The sequence below is a fragment of the Pongo pygmaeus genome, chromosome 9, assembly GCF_028885625.2.
Source record: "Pongo pygmaeus isolate AG05252 chromosome 9, NHGRI_mPonPyg2-v2.0_pri, whole genome shotgun sequence".
NCBI classification, from domain to species: Eukaryota; Metazoa; Chordata; class Mammalia; order Primates; family Hominidae; genus Pongo; species Pongo pygmaeus.
Window position 1 is genome coordinate 70,906,307 of NC_072382.2, and position 20,347 is coordinate 70,926,653.

Sequence of the window (20,347 nt, forward strand, 5' to 3'; positions counted from 1 at the left end):
TTCAATTTTTTATTCCTTAACATCAAGCCAAAAGTGCTGAGTTGTTGCCTCATGCCCAGTTGTCTGGCATCTCTTCACTGAAACTATTACAGTTAGATCTCATCTTTATGGGTGGAAGGTAAGAGGATCATTTCCTTTGGTGGCATCTTTAGGGTAGTGCCTTACACTGACAAAGTAACTCTGAAGGGGTATATTTGGATATGACCATCTTTTTAGTTTAGGATAAAAACAACTTCAAGAAGTTGTTCTGGTATGTGACAAGAAAAAAAAGCAAGGGATGGATTTGCTCTAATTCAGCTATATTTACTAATGACTCGATTTCCTCACACAAGTAAATATGTATCCCCCTCAGACTTCCATTTTGAGTAAATGGCTTCACCATTCTTTCATTTGTTCAAACAGAAATCTAGGGGAAACCTCATTTCATTTTTCCCTCACTCCCATTTTTAATATATCAGCAAATCTTGGCACTACTTCAAATACGCATCTGGATCTGTTTAAGTTTTTCTATTTTTCTCTTTTTTTTATTTCCCCTGCTTCTCTCCTAGTCAAGGTCACCATCACTCTTCATATGGATTTTTAAAATAGCTTTCTAACTCATCTCTTTTCTTGTCTGCTGCTTAGTATTCTTCACATAGCAGTCTAAGTGAGTAATTTAAAAATACAAATCAGAATATATCACCACACTATTTTCTATTATGATTTTCAAAGTTTCCTAATGTCTTTACTACATTTATAGTAAAAACAAAACAAAACAAAAATTCCATGGTGGTCTATAAGGCCCTATGACACTTGATTACTACCTGCTTCTTTGACATCATCTATTGTCCCTCTCCTGTTTTCTTATCAAATGCCAGTCATACTGATTTTCCCTCTGAAACAGTCTTCCTCTAGGTCTGTATACGGTCAGGTTTTCTTTTGTATTGAGGTCTCAGCTCAAATGGGACCTCCTCATAGGTGCAGTTCTAGGCCCCTCAAACTGCTATACTATCTTGTATACAATACCATCCAATTAATCTACATCAAGTAGTACTGTTTTATGTTAAACTTGCATTTATACTTGTTTAAAATTGTCTTATTTATTTTTCAACTTAATTTATGGTTTATAAGATTAGGGACTTTGTCTTATTACCATTTAATTCCAGAGAGCTTTAAATGTCATGGCTGTCACATGATGCATGTTCAAAAATATTAGGTGAACTAAGAAATGTATATCGGTCACATGTTAGATACTTTGCCAGGTGTTGAGCAAAGCAAATAAACACCATGTCTATATGCAAGAAGCCCCTAGTCTAGTGGCAGAAGGAATATTAAAACCTTCTCAAAGGACTAATCTCTTCTCTTCAGTAAAAGACAGCACCCTGTTTAAGCAGTGAAATAGCTCTCACTCAGTTTGGGGAGAACAGATTCAGAAGCCTATGGCTGGGGATAAAGGGAAGGAAACCAGGAAGATGGATGTTTAAATACAAATGGAGAACTTGAAATGAGAGAGGTCAGATTCCAGAGAATTACTTCAGTAGGCCTACGGAAAAATAATTAAAAAAGGAAAAGACACTACTTGTAAATAAGAAACAGTTAGATGTTTAAACTGAAGGAGATACACTATTATAAGTGATGTCTTTGGCTGGCCTAATCATTTATTCCAGCCCCAAAGTCTATGATTATCTAACTTACAATTAGACTGAGCCATTGTCACAAGTAGTGAGTAGTACTGAAGGATTCTACAAGAGGGTAATTCACACTAATCGTGAATGTCTGTTCCCCATCACTAGTCCATGAAATCTGGAGGCCAAGTGTCTCTTTCTCAATCTGTCTGCTCCTTAGCTGCAGTGGTAGTGTCAGAGTTTCTCTTCCCACACTTTTCTTTCTTGGCTGTTGAGACTTTAGCTGATAATTCAGGTAAGTCTTTACATACAGGAAAATGTGGATTAGGGATCACTACTGTGAAGGCAATTACAGGTTTAGGTGGTAGACCAGAAAAAAATTAGTGTTAGCTTTCTTGAAATCCCCTTGAATGCCCCATAGAATATGAATTCTTTAAAATCTGCATAGTTAAGGGTAACAGTTTAGAAGTTGAAGTTTACATAATTTTTTTTTCTGAAGAGAATGCTTAAATGCATATAAACAGTTGAAACTCCAAGAATTTGATTAAGTAGGTAGGAGATAGATCCTGGAATGTGCAGTTAAGAATACAAATAGTATGGGTAACCCTAAGAATGTATTTTGAGAAACAATCACTTATATTGATGTCATTATTATCTTCAGGAAAAAATTCTGAGAATGATATAGTCGAAGTGATACCTTGAAGGTAGAACTGTGCACTGTGGTAATAACAGAAACAGAAAGACATTTCTTCTATATAAACCCAGGATGTCATCCAACGGCAGCTCCCATCCCTTCCTGTTGACTGGTTTTCCAGGCTTGGAGGCAGCTCATCACTGGATTTCCGTATTTTTCTTGTTCATGTATATATCCGTCCTTTTTGGCAATGGCACCCTCCTTCTTCTCATTAAGGGAGATCACAATCTTCATGAGCCCATGTACTTCTTTCTGGCCATGCTGGCTGCCACAGACCTGGGGCTGACCCTGACCACAATGCCCACAGTGCTGGGAGTCCTCTGGCTGGATCACAGGGAGATTGGAAGTGCAGCCTGCTTTTCCCAGGCCTACTTTATACACTCACTTTCCTTTGTCGAGTCTGGCATTCTGCTTGCCATGGCCTATGACCGTTTTATTGCCTTCTGCAACCCTCTTAGATATACCTCCGTACTTACTAATACTCGAGTAGTGAAGATTGGGCTGGGAGTTCTGATGAGGGGATTTGTATCTGTTGTTCCCCCAATCACACCCCTCTATTTTTTTCTGTATTGTCACTCCTATGTTCTTTCACATGCATTCTGCCTTCACCAGGATGTCATTAAACTGGCCTGTGCTGATACCACTTTCAACCGACCGTACCCAGTTGTGCTTGTAGTCTTTATATTTGTGCTGGATTCTCTGATTATCTTCATCTCCTATGTGTTGATACTCAAGACTGTCCTGAGCATTGCCTCCAGAGAGGAGAGGGCCAAGGCTCTCAATACCTGTGTCTCCCATATCTGCTGTGTCCTGGTTTTCTATGTCACAGTGATTGGATTGTCTCTGATTCATCGTTTTGGAAAGCAGGTTCCACATATTGTTCACCTCATTATGAGCTATGTCTATTTTCTGTTCCCTCCACTAATGAATCCTATAATATATAGTGTCAAGACCAAGCAGATTCAGAATGCCATTCTTCACCTTTTTACTGCCCATAGAATTGGAACCTGATCTCCAATCATCACAGTCACTCTCGCAGAATGTAAAAACTCTAATATTTAGCAGGAGAGCAAAGAAGTCTCATATCTAGCATGCATGCTCATATGACTTGGTAAAATGGTGTTAAAATAGAGCTTCAAGTTTCCCTAAGGTATCTCTTTAAACCCAACTCTTTAGCTAAATGTAGTTTGTACAAATTTTTGTTGCATTCCTGTAAATGGAATATTTCTCTAAGCTTTCCACTAAATTATTGTGATAACAATACCTTAGGCATCTATTGGTATGTCTATAATGTAACTAACATACGTTTATTTCATGGTATAAAGTTAGCAGATAGGAACAGAGTCATAAAAACACAAAATTATTAGTTGGTTTGAGTGAAATGGAATAGAGTTTGGTTTACTATATCAAATCTAATTTCCAACTCTTATGAATTTCTCTGCAGGTGTCCATACAAACAATGGGAACCTATAAATTTGGTCACTGAAGTCCAGGAATTTTCCTGCAAAAAAGAATATAATCTTTGATCAGTGACCTAATTACTTATCATCTCAACAGTCTGGTTGGTACCTCCTCCCTCCATCAAATGATAATGAATTTGTCTCAAAAACCATAAACTCATATTTATTCCCCAAGACAGTACTTTCTGACAAACTTGTAACAAAAAAATGTGAGAAGAGGAATCATGGATAAATGAGAGGATGTAGACACAGTCAGCACCTCCTTCTATCTTGCTCTCATTCTTATTCTACTACCATAGTTGCTAGCTCCAACGTTGAGGCCATCCCCAGATATCTACTCTGGCTGACTAGTCCGAATTAGTGGAAGAGACAGTTCCTTCACCCTCCTTTTGCTATGAAAAAAGGTCTGGAGGAACAAAATAAATAGGTTTCTGCATTTTTTTTTAAGCATGATTGCTTTCTGTACATACATTCTGATTCCATGTAATAAGTGTAAATTTCCCAAAGAATACAACAATGTCATTCTCATTTGATTAAAATTGTCTGGTGAGTTAGGAAGGGACCCATAACTCAATTTAAAATATCCTAAAAAGAGGGAGGTTATGTCTTAATTATGCTTTAATTGGAGCAAAAATAATACTTCAGTGAGACAAGAGAGGGGACCATATAGAAGATACTGTTTATGTCTTTGGTGTTTTACCCCGATCATTTTACAGAACTGTGCACCTGTGAATGTTGGCTGCTCATTGTTCATGTTTCTGCTTTCCGCAGGTGGTTGTTCTCAACTCAGTAGGAAATGTCTCATGAAGAAAATGGCCCCTGCTCCTTAGGAAGCAGGCCATAGGCAAATACTGACCCTCTTGCCTTCTGAAGCTAAGCTCCAGCTTCAGTATGCACTTGCTTACCTCCTTCCCCTGTCTACACTGCTTTTCCTTGCTCCCTGTCTCCTGAGAGCATTCATTAATAAATGGCACACATCTGAATCCCTATCTCAGGCTTTGCTCATAGAGTCCAACTTAAGAAAAACTGCAATCTTCATTTATATTCTGTTTCATTAAGAGATGTAATTGTGAAAGAACTGAACATATAAAAAAAAAACAGCTTTATCATGTTTTTTATCCTTGTAACTCCATGTCACCTGAGCAACACAGTCTGAATACTAAATTGAGTGTGAGTGCATATATGTGATGGTAGGTTTTTGTCCTGCTTTCAGTCATTCATAAAACCAAACATGTATCCCTTAATTATGCTCTACTACATCCACAACTTATTTTATTCATAAAAATATTGTGGGGTAGATATTATCACTGTTTTCTTGATGGGAAAATTTAATATAAAAAAGTTAAGTATTCCCTCCAAAGGCATAAAATTTTTAATTGGTATAGTCATGATTCAAATTTATATCTTCTAACTATAAGGCCAGTGTGACTGGTACTCCACTAAAATAGTCTATCCTTAGTGGCTTCTACTTTTTGCCTTGTATTCCAAAATGCTTATAGAAGTAGTACCTACTTCCTTTTTCTGAAAATTTCTCCTCCTTCTACTCCAAAAATATTGTTCCCTATGAAAACTGATATTTTGCATTGTATCTCCAAACTCCTAACTGCAGTAGAAGAACTTTTTTAAAAAGAATTTTTCAATATGACATTGCAAAAAAAAAAAAGAGTAATGCTTTTGTTGTGGTAGAATTACTAAAATGCAATGCTTAGAATTGTTAATGACAATGTTTTTCATTGGGCAAGTGACTTCAAACTATAATAAGTATTTAGAGTAAATTATGGATAAAGAAATGATAAGAAATAAAAAGAATCTTCAAATCCCTAATTCCATGTTTTCCTGAGACTCAGTGACAAGGAGGACAGTTTGAATCTTTTTTTGATTCCACAGCCTAATACACTCCTCTTCTTGTAATTTGTTTTGTTCAGCCTAGTTTCAGTTGAGTTTCAGTCACTTATAACCAAAGACTATTAATAATTATATCGTCTCAGTTATAGATATGTGAATCTTCTCTAACTAATATTTAAAACTGGAAAATACTGTTAGGTAGAAGAGCTGCCTCTTTTTCTAAAATACAGGAAATGGAACCTAAAAATGGCAGGAAAGTTGACATTTGGTGAATGATTTATGAAGTTATTTCCCTTGTTTAAGAAGTTCATTTCTGACTTGAAAGAAAGTGTGAAACTAAATTCATTGAGAAGATGCTGTAGGATGAATACAGACACAGGACATCGGTGGGGGGGGGAAGACTAAATAATTATCTCAAACTTATTTATACAGAAGGCTACATGGTGGAAATCCATGCAGACATGTTTTTCTATTCAAAACCTATTTTAACAATCAACATAAACACAATATGTTAGTATTATCATAAAATTTAGAACTTTCTGTGATCTCCTACAAGTCTTCCTGTGGTAAAATGCTGTGTACTATTAGAAGCCTTAGCAAATTAATACAGGAACAGAAAACCAAATACCACGTGTACTCACTTATAAGTGGGAGCTGAATGATGAGAACACATGGAGGGGAACATCACACACTGGGGCCTATTGGAGGGTGGCGGGTGAAAGGAGGGAGAGGATCAGGAAAAGTAACAAAAGGGTACTAGGCTTAATACCTGAGTCAACAAACCCTCGTGATACAAGTTTAAATATGTAACAAACCTGCTCTTGTACTCCTGAACCTAAATTAAAAGTTAGGAAAAGAAGCCTATTTATAACACTATCTCTCAGGAAACACTGCACATAAGTTTGTATTCATAAGAAGAGTAGAATTCAGAGTGGCCCAGTGGACTAAGAAACTGGTGAACCACCTTCTTACAGCAGGTGAAGCCTGTAATTCAGCTTTTGATCATTCAAGACTGAAAGAATATAACTTACATAGAGAAGGACCTCATGAGGAATAAATTTCATGGTGCCTATTAAGATAAATAAGTAGCATGTAGTTATGGTAAATCTAAGGTGTAAAAGAACATACATTAAAAAAAACCATTGCCAAATACCATCCTTTCTTTTTCAAATAATATTATACTTGTATAGTATGGGCTGGAAGGGATAATATACCATAAGAATATTTAATTGAGTCAGGAAATGAAAGGCTAAGTGCATTTCTGTAGACTAAATAAGCCAATCTTAGAAATGATTAAGAAGACATGGAAGAATCTTAGAGACACACTGAAAAAATATGTATGGTCTAATGAGTTTACAGATCACTTTTCCTCCTATATAAAATGAATTTATACCAGATAAGGGGCAGATGAACTTTATTCATCCCATTAGCGAATAATTGCTGGGTTCCTTCACCAGAGATGCAGATTTTTATAGGGTAAATGAAAGGTGATGTATTTAAAGATACTTACTAGATTATGAGTATTAAATTGGGCAGCAAGGATGATTAGAAATGATTAAGGACCCAGAGGTCTCCATGTCCAATTAAAGAATGTAAATCTGTTTTTGATTTTATAGCCTAAATCCTTAGACACAGTCCTTGTTATTAATAAACTCATAGACAAAATTTATTTTATGGGAAATTTAGGAGTTTGTGTCCCTAGATTTCAAGTACATGCCACCAAACTGACAGATGACAGTGATTAGTCACAAAGTGCCTCAAAAATAAATGAGATGGCCCTATGTTAGTCATGGTTCTCCAGAAAAATAGAATCAACAGGATTTACCCAACTTCAAATTATACTACAAGGTGACAGTAACTGAAACAGCATGGTACTGATACAAAAACAGACACATGGACTAATGGAACAGAATGGAGAACTCAGAAGTAAGACCGCGCATCTGAAACAATCTGATCTTCAACAAACCTGGTAAAAACAAGTAATGGGGAAGGGATTCCCTATTTAATAAATTGTGCTGGGAGAACTGGCTAGCCATATGCAGAAAATTGAAACTGGACCCCTTCCTTACACCTTATACATAAATTAACTCAAGATGCATTAAAAACTTAAGTGTAAAACCCAAAACTATAAAAACTTTAGAAGAAAACCTAGGCAATACCATTCAGGACATAGACACAGGCAAAGATTTCATGATGAAAATGTCAAAAACAATTGCAACAAAAGCAAACACTGTCAAATGAGATCTAATTAAACTAAAGAGATCAGGCATGGTGGCTCATGCCTGTAATCCCAGCACTTTGGGAGGCCAAGGTGGGTGGATCAGTTGAGGTAGGGAGTATAAGAGCAGCCTGGCCAACATGGTGAAACTCCATCTCTACTAAAAATACAAAAAATTTGCTGGGTGTGGTGGTGCGCACCTGTAACCCCAGCTACTCAGGAGGCTGAGGCAGGAGAATTTCTTGAACCCAGGCAGCAGAGGTTGCAGTGAGCTGAGATTGCACCACTGTACTCTAGCATGGGTGAAAGAGTGAGACTTCATCTCAAAATAAAGAAAAATGAAATTAAATACAGAGCTTCTAAACAGCAAAATAAACTATCATCAGAGCAAACAGGCAACCTAAAGAATGGGAGAAAATTTCTGCAATCTACCCATCTGACAAAGGTCTAATATCCATAATCTATGAGGAACTTAAACATACTTACAAAAAAACCACACAAACAACCCCTTTAAAAAGTGGGCAAAGGACATGAACAGACACTTCTCAAAAGAAGACATTTATGTGGCCAAGAAACATATGAAAAAAGTCTCAGTGTCACTGATCATTAGAGAAATGCAAATCAAAACCACAACGAAATACCATCTGACACCAGTCAGAATGGTGGTTTTTAAAAAGTCAAACGAGATGCTAGCAAGATTGCAGAGAAATAGGAACACTTTTACACTGTTGGTGGGAATGTAAACTAATTCAACCATTGTGGAAGACAGTGTGGCAATTCCTCAAAGATTTAGAACCAGAAATACCATTTGACCTCACAATCCCATTACTGGGTATATACCTAAAGGAGTATAAATCATTCTATTACTAAGATACATGCACATGTATGTTCGTTGTAGCACTATTCACAATAGCAGAGACATAGAATCAACCCAAATGGCCATCAATGATAAACAATTTAAAAAATGTGGTACATATAAACCATGAAATACTATCCAACCATAAAAAGGAATGAGATTATGCCCTTTGCTGGGACATGGATGGAGCTGAAAGCCATTATCCTCAGTAAACTAATGCAGGAACAGAAAACCAAACACCACATGTTCTCACTTAGAAGTGGGAGCTGAACTATGAGAATGAGAACACATGAAAACAGTGACGGGAACAACACACACTGGAGCCTGTCAGGGGGTGGGGTGTGGTGAAGGGGAGCATTAGAAAAAAATAGCTAATGCATGCTGGGCTTAACACCTCGGTGATGGGTTGATAGGTACAGCAAACCACCATTGCACACATTTATGTATGTAATAAACCTGCACATCCTGCACATGTACCTCAGAACTTAAAAATTAAAAAAATTGAATGTACATAAAAATATGGAAATTAATAAATGTGATTCACTGCATTAAAAAAAAGTAATGGCAAAAACTGCAATTACTGTTGCACCAACCTAATATAAGGAATTAGCAGATGTGATCATGGAGGAAGGCAAGTCCCAAGATATGCAGAGTGAGTCATCAAGTTGAAAACTCAAGAGATCCCGGTAGTTTAGTCCCAGTCCAAGTCTGAAGGCCTGGGAAACAGGAGGATTGATGGTGTACTTGCAACCCAAAAGCCATCAGGCTTCAGACCCAGGAAGTTTTGATGTTTCAGTTCAATCTAAAGGCAGAAAAAAAGGTCTAGATTCCAGTTTGAAGGCCATCAATAAGGAAGAATTCTCTCTGATTTGGGGAAGGGTCAGACTTTTTCTTCTACTCAGGTTTTCAACTGATTGGAGGAAGCTGCCTGCAATAGGAAGGACCGTCTGCTCTACTTGGTCTACCGATTTAAATGTTAATCTCGCCTAAAAACAGCCTCACAAAAACACCTAGAATAATGTTTGACAAATATTTGGGCACCCCATGGCCCAGTCAAATTGGCATATAAAATTAACCATCAGAGCCTGTAGAGGATGATTTAAAGGATGGAATCTTCAGAGATAATTGTGGAATCCAGAAGGCTGACAGATAATAGAATCAAACTACACAGAAAAAAAAAAAAAAAAAAAAAGAAGCTGGTATTGTCAGCACAGACTTACTCAACAAACAGCAAAAATCCTAGGATAGAGATCTTCCTGAATCGTTAGTGATATAAGCTTATTATACCTGAATGTTGCCTTCCTATATGCCATATGTAATATAAGGCAGTAGTTAGATATAGACTGTGACACCAGAGCTCAGACCAAGAGCCAAGGAATGGGAAGACCAGAAAAATATTTTCATTTTAAAAAATTAGGTAATTTCTAATAATGTGGCTGCCTGAGTATTTTCAGAACAGATATTCTAATAAATATTGAGTTATATGATTTAGAAAAAGACAAGCACTCAGTGGATGACCCTTGTCAGGAAACGCTGCATCAAAGAAGGCTTTTATTACAGGAGACGGAGGTCCTTCCCAATCTGAGATTATGCTGCTGTGACATAATACTTTACTTTACAGGCAATACAGCAGGAAATATGAAAAGAATGAACAAGGTCTTAGAAAATACATGAATGAGAGACACATAAATAGCTATTTAAGGAAATAGAAGATACTTTGGGTGCCCTGCCTACTTCCTCCCAGTGCCCCTAAGCTTGGTGACTTTGAGTGTTGGCTGATAATAGTTGTTCCCATTCTCTGGAGGCTTATCCTCCACCAACAGTGTGGAGGATTTTATCCCAACTCTGGGGCAGTCTGCAGGAAATTACTTTATATCTGCTCTAAGATAAGTGATATTTCCAGGAATAGAGTCATATTTATGGGGCAGAAGATTCGTGTACTGCCAGTGAGAGGGTCAATATACCTACTAATGAAATGGGAGGGCAGCCTGAAATTAAATCAATTATCTCAGGGTCTTACTACCTCCACCTCATTTTAAGTTCAAAGCTCCCCTAAATCAATCCAGACCTAAATTTTTGCTTAGTACAAAGAGGACACACAAACTTTCAGACTTAAGCCATTTCCAGAGACTGACTTTTAATCATGATTTCCTACTACTATTCTACTTATATTTAGGAAGACCTATGAGCAGAATGCAGTTCAGGAGGAACTTAACTGATGTGAAATGTCAGGCACCAAAATGTGACCCTCATGGTTCACCACATTGCACCCATACTCATTTTAAAATCTCATAGTTGGGCTAAGTTCCAGGATAAATTTAGGATACAAGACTGATGAGACAATAGAAATTCTCAGATCCTTATTTCTCTGACAGACTATGAGATGATTGTATTCAAGTACAAATTGTCAGACAAAGCCAGGGATGTAAAGAATACCTCCACCATGTCCCCTTTTATCATTACTACAGGACACTTAAAGTAAATAAAATTTTTTAAACTTGATTTATATTGCTCCAGAAGCACTAACTCTGATTCTTGGGCAAGACTTACCAGGAGACAGAAAATAAGCTTACTGTTTGAAAGAACTTATCAGCAGTACTCATTTGTGAGTATATATAACAAACAATCTTATTTGAAACCAAGAAAAGATTAAGTGTGAGGGATTTATTAAGCTTTGTCTAAGTTGGGTGAGCTTATTGGCTACAGGGTTAAGGAATAACAAAAATAGGCTTCACAGTATCTTCTTTTTGAGGTGGGGAATCATACAAGGCAAAGGTGGTTTGATAGCATGACTTCCATGTGCTGGATGAAGCTACAATTCTGTTTTCTTTTTGCAGAGAAAATATGGGGCTTTAAGAACACAGTTCTGGAGCCCACTTCCTTCTCCAAAGGAGGCTTGAAAAAAAAATCCCAGTAGCCTAATTATCCAGCATCAAGACAGATACTGGGGAACAATTTTGAATACAAATAATCTCACAAATTAACCCTGTTAGCAGTCTTCAGAGATACCATTTAAACCAATTTCTACACCAGGACTCAGCAATTACCTCTCCCCTTAATTTCTGATACTGCAGGTCAGGCTCTAGTGACTATGGGAGAATGGAATGAAGGTAATTGAGAGGAAAATAAAGACTAATCTTCTTGGATTCTCTTCCACCACATAGTTGTTGCAAGAGGGTAAATAGAGAAAAGAGGCAAGATATCTGTATCTACGGATTCTTCCAGGTGTATCAACCTCCAACATAAAAGTTCAACTTCCTAGCAAATGCTAACTCTGAAATAAAAACAGTAGTTTTATGTGATGGCTGCTTACATGAATAATTAAGAGTTCTGAGTTGATATCTAGAAGTTCTTGTTAGCTCAGCGCTATTAAGAACACTTTTCCTACAATAGAAATTTTCTTTGGAAGAGGCAGGAGAGGAAAGAGACTGACTTTGGGAGTGAATGTGCAGGGTGCGGTCACCTTGACACCTGTAGGTCTCTATACTACCTCTCCTCCTCCTCTTGATGCAGTTCTCTAGGCTCAGTTTTCTCTATCTTACATCCACCTATGTTCCCTTTCTGCCTTCTTCCTCCTGCACTTTGTAGCTCCCACATTTTCAGCTTATATATTAGCCAATTAGTATATTAGTAATATTTTGAAGTCACTGTTCATACCTAAGTCAGTTTAACAATCAGCATACCAGTCAGTTAGTGATCAATGTGTTAATCATAAAGTAATTAAAATTTTATAAATAACCTTACAATCAATATGTCAAACTCTGTCATTGCTTCCAGGGCCATTGGTGTATTAATACAACACTTAGTAAGGTAAGCAATGTTAGTGTTGGAGTGGGAGTAGAACCGTGTTTTTTACTACAATGAGTTAGAGCCACTAGGTCTGAGAGACTAGTAAAAGAATGTAAACAGTAAAAATTTTGTGCTAAGTTTTATGCTAAAGTCTGGGTGATGCAAAAGAGACATCTGGGATTTGGTTAGAGAGGGCAAAATAAGAGACAATATAGAAATAGATACAACAAAAGGGTGACGAATATAGGAAGAACGACACAGGAAAACAATAGGATGGAGATGACATACAGCTGCACCCTATGTACCTGAGCAGATGGTGCAGAAATGATCAGTGCTGCCCAGCCAAGCCCGGCCTAAATAAGTTGAACCATGCATTAGAGTGAAAAATGTTTAATGTTGTCAGCCACTGATGCTATACAGGGCTTTGTGATGTGACAAATCTGTGATAATAGATAAATGATACAATAATTTACATAAACTCTGTAAATATTAGTTTATTATAGAACTCTATAAACTCTTAATAAAATGTGGATAATAGTAATACTTTGCATTAGTTTTCTATTGTTATACATAAATTACTGCAACTTGAGCTGCTTCAAACATTATTAGTTTATTATATCACGTTTCTATAAGTCTGTACTCTAATAGGCTTAACTGAGTTTTCTGCTTAGGGTATCATAAGGTCAAATTCAAAATGTCAGGAGGGCTGGGCTCTTATCCGAAGGCTCTGGGGAAGAATTCGCTTCCACGTTCATTCAGATTGTAGTCAGAGTTCAGTTTCTTTTCTTTGTTTTCTTTCTTTCTTTCTTTCTTTCTTTCTTTCTTTCTTTCTTTTTCTTTCTTTCTTTCTTTCTTTCTTTCTTTCTTTTTCTTTCTTTCTTTTTCTTTCTTTCTTTCTTTCTTTTTCTTTCTTTCTTTCTTTCTTTTTTGAGATGGAGTCTCACTCTGTCGCCCAGCCTGGAGTGCAGTGGCACAATCTCTTGCTCCCTGCAACCTGTGCCTCCCGGGTTGAAGCGATTCTCCTGCCTCAGCTTCCCAAGTAGCTGGAACTACAGGCAACTGCAACCACACCTGGCTAATTTTTGTAGTTTTGGTAGGGACGGAATTTCACCATGTTGGCCAGGCTGGTCTGGAACTCCTGACCTCGGGTGATCTGCCGCCTCAGCCTCCCAAAGTGCTGGGATTACAGGCTTGAGTGAGCCATTGCACCCGGCTCTCAGAGTTCATTTTCCTACTGCTGAACTCTGAAGTCCCTGTTTGTTTTTGTTTTTTGTTTGCAGGCTGTTAGCTAGGATGCCCGTTCTGTACCTAGGGGCTTCTTGCATTCCTTCTTTTGTGACCTCCTTATATTTCAAACCAGCAACTGACCCATAAACCTTTCTCAAATTTTGAATATGTCTGGCTTCCTATTATCCTACTACTTGGTGAAAACTCTGCTTTTAGGGGCTCATGGAATTAGACTAGGTTCCCCTGAGTAATTTCCTTTTCAATTAACTCAGTCAACAGATCAGCAACTTTAATTACATCTGTATAACCCCAAGCATGATATTGTATCATATTCACAGTCCTAGACATTAGGATAGGAAATCTTGTGGTAGAAAGGTTTTTAAAATTATGCCTATCACATCTATTTAAAAAATAGCTAGTGAGAGAGGAGACTTTCTTTTCCAATATATGTGTTAGTTTTAAAGTGTGTGTGAAATAATTTTTATTCTTAACATTTTTTTGATGAAGCACAATGTCTGAAAGGGTGGTAGAAAGCAGCTGGAGTTGAAACTGAGGATGAAGTAGTATAGTCTAGAGCTGTGCTGTCCAAAACAGTAGCATCTGGTTAGCTTGAGTCAGAATTTTCTGTAAGTGTAAACACTCGATTTTGAAGAATTTGTACCAAAAAAAATCGTGGAAACTATCCCATATATGATTTTTATGCTGATTATCTATTAAAATGATAATATTTTTGATGTAGTAGCTTAAGTAAGACATATTATTCATATTAATTTTACCACTTTTCTTTTTACTCCTTTTAATGTGACTGCCAGAACATTTAACATCACATATTTAGCTCTAATTATATTTCCACCACATAGTTCTGGTCTAGAGAGCTGTTTTGTTTGTTTGTTTCTCCTCAGGTATCCACCATGTCACCCACCATTAGTGCTGCCCCTTTTCTCCTCACTGGGTTTCCAGGTCTGGAGAGATTTCATCCTTGGAGTTCTATCTCCTTCTTTGTCATCTATGTCGCTACAGTCCTTGGCAATGGCACTCTCCTCTTCTTTATCAGAGAAGACTGCACTCTTCATGAGCCCATGTACTACTCTCTGGCTACACTGGCAGCCACAGACCTTGGTGTAACTTTGATAACAATGTCCACTGTGCTTGGTGTTCTCTGGCTGGATCACAGGAAAATGAGCCATGGAGCCTGCTTCCTCCAGGCCTATCTAATCCACTCCCTCTCTATTGTGGAGTTCAGAGTGTTGCTCATCATGGCCCATGACTGTTTTATTGGCATCCGTAATCCCCTGAGATACACCTCCATTCTCACCAATGCTAAGGTGGTGAAGCTAGGTCTGGGGGTTCTAATGAGGGGATTTGTTATGCTAATTGTGCCCATAATCATCACTCTCTCTGGATTCCCCTACTGTTGATCCCATGTCCTCTCCCAATGCCTTCTGCCTGCACCAGATGTGATCAAACTGGCCTGTACAGATATCACCTTTAACAGACTTTATCCTATAGTCCTGGTCTCATCAACTGGTTTCTTGGACTTTGTGCTTATCCTTATCTCTTACATTCTGATCCTTAAGAAGGTCATGGGAATTGCCTCAGGCAAGGAGCAGACTAAGGCCCTAAATACTTGTATTTCTCACATTAGCTGTGTTCTGGTTTTTTATGTCACTTGATTGGGCTACCATCCTTTCAGACACTGTGCTTCATCAAAAAAATGTTAAGAATAAAAATTATTTCACACATACTTTAAAACTAACACGTGTATTGGAAAAGAAATCATTGATTTGGAAAAAATGTTCCACATGTAGTTCACATTATCATGAGCTATGTCTACTTCCTCTTCCCCCCATTTATGAATCCAGTAATCTATAGTGTTAAGACCAAGCAGATATAGAATGGCATCAGTTGCCTTCTGTCTTTTCATAGAATTTGAATCTAATTGATGACTTTGGGGTGATCTCCCCATTGCAGAATGGATTTCTTATATGATTCCAAGGTGGCTCAAAACCAAAGACCTGACATTCCTGTCATTTAAAAGGCACAGAATCATTGCTCCAATTCTCTGTGTCCCCATCCCACTCCTAAGGGCACTGACCTTAGTTTTGTTGCTCTGATTGGTAGGTAGATTTGCTTTATGATGTCATTTTCCACTCTGTCAGAATCACTTCTCTTCATGGCTATCTGAGGTCAGTGATACTAGAAATGGTTACAGAATCTGTACAGACATAGGAGAATGACGTAGCTTGATGGAGTTCCCCAGCACTGTATGGAAAACACTTTAATAATTTTCTGTATGCCCGACAGTGTATCAGAGGTAAGGAAGGACCTTAAACTACCTTACTGGTACTGCATGGGACTAGACTGAATCAGAAGGAGACGAAAGTAAGGTATTAAGACTAAGAGAGGCCATGCTGCTAATACAAAGACCAAACAAGAACTTGGATTCTAGCAGATGCCAGCTTGGCTAGATGCCAACCAAGGATTAGTGAGAAGCTTCTGAGTTGATGAGATCTGGTGTCTGCCACCTAATGGGATGAAGGCTCCAAATAACCTATAATAAAATAAATTTCTATTTCTTGCATGCCTGAGTTTTTTTCTTTGTTCGCATTTTTTTCTGTGTTCTGTATAGCCTCTATATATGCTTAATTACAAACAAATGCAATCTTAAAAAAAAAAGTTTATTAGGGCTTCCAATGCATTTTATGCCTTGAAGGAGTCAACATTACCAGAATCTGTGTATCAGTAAAATGAGAAGAGAAACAATACTTTATTAGTTAATCAACAGATAAAGAGAGTTAGGGAGAATGATGTACATTAAACAATACTATAGAAAATGTATTGGCAAATGAAATAATAATGTATTCAATCAGCAATTAGCCCATGAATTTTCTTGTTAAATTGGAAGATGAATTGCATGACCCTATATTTTACCAGCATTCTTGGAGTGGTTTCCTGTAATTAATAGATTCTCTTGTAGAAGAATTTTTTTTCTCCATTGAAAGCGGTTATTTGCAGAAATAACCTTTGAAAATAATTGACTTAGATCTTCCACCATTGTTTGCTCTCATTCATAGTTCACTCAGCTTTTTTTCTCATTTTAACTAGGTTCTTCTCCTTTTTTTGTAAGAAAGAAGAAAATAAGTAAACTAATTGAAATGTATGGTTCACTCAGTGTAGAAATAAAAATAAAAACCAGAACTTATAAAGTCTTAAAAGCAAGGGAAATATACATTAAAGAATCATAAAGCAACATGAAATAAGTAAATCTAATATAGTAAATACCTCTAATAGAGTGATACCTGGAGATGAATTTAAAAGAAAACAATGAAATAGACGAGATAATTCTATATTTATAACATATGTAAAAAGATGTAACATGTGTGATCTTTATATTCTTTATATCAAAGTATCTCTGGAAACTTTTAATAAATATAGAATTTTAATAGAAATATAGTTATTAATCAATTCTAATTATTATACCATCTTATATTCAAAATTATATTCTGATTTTATGATATACTTTCCCCCCAAAACTCACCTAGATAAAATGGATAGTGTATAAGTGGTGACATAAGGAAAACACTATTTCATTTAAAAAGGCTAAATGTCATAGCTTTTATACCTTTGGATACAGTAAATTTTACTTGTGTCTAATTATTTCTAGGAAATGAAGAAAATTTGTTAAAAACAAAGAAACACACACACACATTTGGCATAGTATGGAAAAAGGAATTGATAAAATGGCACATCACTTGATCTCTGAGCCCTGTTTCACTCATCAATTCAAAACAACAAAATGTACCTTATAAGAGTGTTTCTCTGAGGTTATGAGAGTGGATATTGCTACTGGAACTCATATGTTCTATTGATTATATTATCACTATCATTGGTAAAAACGAACATCTAAAATTTTTTTACCTGTCAACATTTAATAGTTAGGAAGGAAAGAGCATTCAGCCTCATTCAGGCATTATTAAATATATCATGTCAAAATATGCAGCTACTAAGAATAACATGGGAAGTTTTAAACAGTCTTAGAACATGATCTTACTTTTCTTTTTTTAGCTCTCTCCTTCAGTTACTCCTAATACAGCTTTCTCTTACACCACCAGGGCCTCCAACACATTAACTTTTTTATTTCTGATTCCTTCTTGTCTTTATTTACCTTTATATCCTAGATGAATTTTATTGTTTGATTCTTTACAGACTCTCATGTAAATATCCTGTTTCTTTGCTCATTTAAATCTGTTCTAAACATTTCTCTCTTATATACTCTTTTTAGAAAGCCACAAAGCAAAGCAAAATTACCCTTTATTTTTAATATTTTCAGATCTCGTGCTAACACATACACATTGAGTCATATAATTTTCACAATAATTCTTAAGAGTATCTATTTAATCTCTGCAACAATCCTTTCAGCAACTCCAATCATTCCTATTTTATAGATGAGGAAGTAAAATGCTGAATCTGGAAAATCTCAGAACCTGTCAGGTTAGATTTTACAGTCAGGCAAACTGGTTCCAGAGCCCTTGCTCTTAATAATAATACTAGTAATTTAAAATATAGTTTCTAATCTAAATAATCTAATCGATTATTGATCATTTTCATGTCTTTTCTCCTCCTACTTGTTCTCTAAGGGCATGCATATAAAGTTGCCTAGGGGACAGCTCTTCCGGACTGCTTACACACACAGAATGTTCAAAAGTGTACTGGCTGTCCTCCCTCTTTTCAAATCCAGTACATTAAACAGCTCTTAATGCAAAAGAACCAATCAACAAAGAACTGTGATTAATTAATAAAGTTGTTCTCTTCCTGTAATCCCTATCCTTAGTAAGTGGAGCTGCTCTCCACTCACGTAAAATCAGAATGCAGATGTCATCTTTCACTATCCTCTCTCCTTAATCGACCATCTTAATCAGTCACCAAGTTCTTTTCTTTCTAAGTCATAGAATCTTTCTTTCATCCACTTCTAGCCAGCCTTACTGACAACACCTGTTCACATCCACACCACCACTGTTTCTCACCTGGATTACTGCAACTGTATTCTATACTCTCCTCACTTACTCTTTTCTTTTTCCAATGTGTTCCTCATTCTTTAGCCAAAACAAACTTACAGCAATGATTATTCAATCATAACCCTTGCTTCATATTCCTTGTGCTTAGGGTAAAGTTAAAACACCTTAAAGGATTTGAAACACTCTAATGCTTAAAACAGGCTACCAGTCTCTTACGTCGGCTTTGAGATTTGTTTGCTTGTGTTGTAGAAGCAATGGAACTGTCTTTCGTTGATATAGTGGAGCAGCTCTGTGAAGACACAAAGATACATGAAAAAATTCCAAAACCTCTGGGAGAATATTTGATGAAAAATTGCTTGGTTAAAACCTGACGCTTTCACCAGTGAGGGTCGCTGTCTGCCCATTGACAGAGGCCAACTTACCTTGAAGTTCAAAAGTTGCAAAGATTTCTGACTAGTACCAAGTTTACTTGACTGTTGTATGAAAAGCTGGTAAGAAAACCATGTAGAAAAAGCTGTTTGTTTTTCAAACATGAAAATAAAATACATTGCTTTTGGTGTTTTAGACATTAAGTCCTTGCCCATGCCTATGTCCTGAATGGTATTGCTGAGGTTTTCTTCTAGGGTTTTTATGGTTTTAGCTCTAACATGTAAGTCTTTAATCCATCTTGAATTAATTTTTGTATAAGGTGTAAGGAAGGGATCCACTTTCAGCTTTCTACATATGGCTAGCCAGTTTTCCCAGCACCATTTATTAAATAGGGAATCCTTTCCCCATTGCTTGTTTTTGTCAGGTTTGTCAAAGATCAGATCGTTGTAGATACACGGCATTATTTCTGAGGGCTCTGTTCTGTTCCATTGATCTATATCTCTGTTTCGGTACCAGTACCGTGCTGTTTTGGTTACTGTAGCCTTGTAGTATAGTTTGAAGTCAGCTAGCGTGATGCCTCCAGCTTTGTTCTTTTGGCTTAGGATTGACTTGGTGATGTGGGCTCTTTTTTGGTTCCATATGAACTTTAAAGTAGTTTTTTCCAATTCTGTGAAGAAAGTCATTGGTAGCTTGATGGGGATGGCATTGAATCTATAAATTACCTTGGGCAGTATGGCCATTTTCACAATGTTGATTCTTCCTACCCATGAGCATGGAATGTTCTTCCATTTGTTTGTATCCTCTTTTATTTCATTGAGCAGTAGTTTGTAGTTCTCCTTGAAAAGGTTCTTCACATCTCTTGTAAGTTGGATTCCTAGGTATTTTATTCTCTTTGAAGCAATTGTGAAGGGGAGTTCACTCATGATTTGGCTCTCTGTCTGTTATTGGTGTATAAGAATGCTTGTGATTTTTGCACATTGATTTTGTACCCTGAGACTTTGCTGAAGTTGCTTATCAGCTTAAGGAGATTTTGGGCTGAGACCATGGGGTTTTCTAGGTATACAATCATGTCATCTGCAAACAGGGACAATTTGACTTCCTCTTTTCCTAACTGAATACCCTTTATTTCCTTCTCCTGCCTAATTGCCCTGGCCAGAACTTCCAACAACTAAAAGCAATGGCAACAAAAGCCAAAATTGACAAATGGGATCTAATTAAACTAAAGAGCTTCTGCACAGCAAAAGAAACTACCATCAGAGTGAACAGGCAA

The 20,347-nt window shown here is 36.9% G+C and overlaps 2 protein-coding genes and 1 pseudogene across 3 annotated transcripts in view; all 3 read left to right on the forward strand.

The window, feature by feature from the left end:
• HBE1 (hemoglobin subunit epsilon 1) overlaps window positions 1-20,347 on the forward strand; it is a 250,894-nt gene that overhangs the window by 168,698 nt on the left and 61,849 nt on the right. The window lies entirely within an intron of this gene.
• Window positions 2,371-3,309, forward strand: LOC129008866 (olfactory receptor 51B5). The gene has a single exon (XM_054441322.1). It carries the CDS (start codon window positions 2,371-2,373, stop codon window positions 3,307-3,309), a length of 939 nt encoding a protein of 312 aa, XP_054297297.1.
• LOC129008664 (olfactory receptor 51B2-like) lies at window positions 14,605-15,626 on the forward strand (annotated as a pseudogene).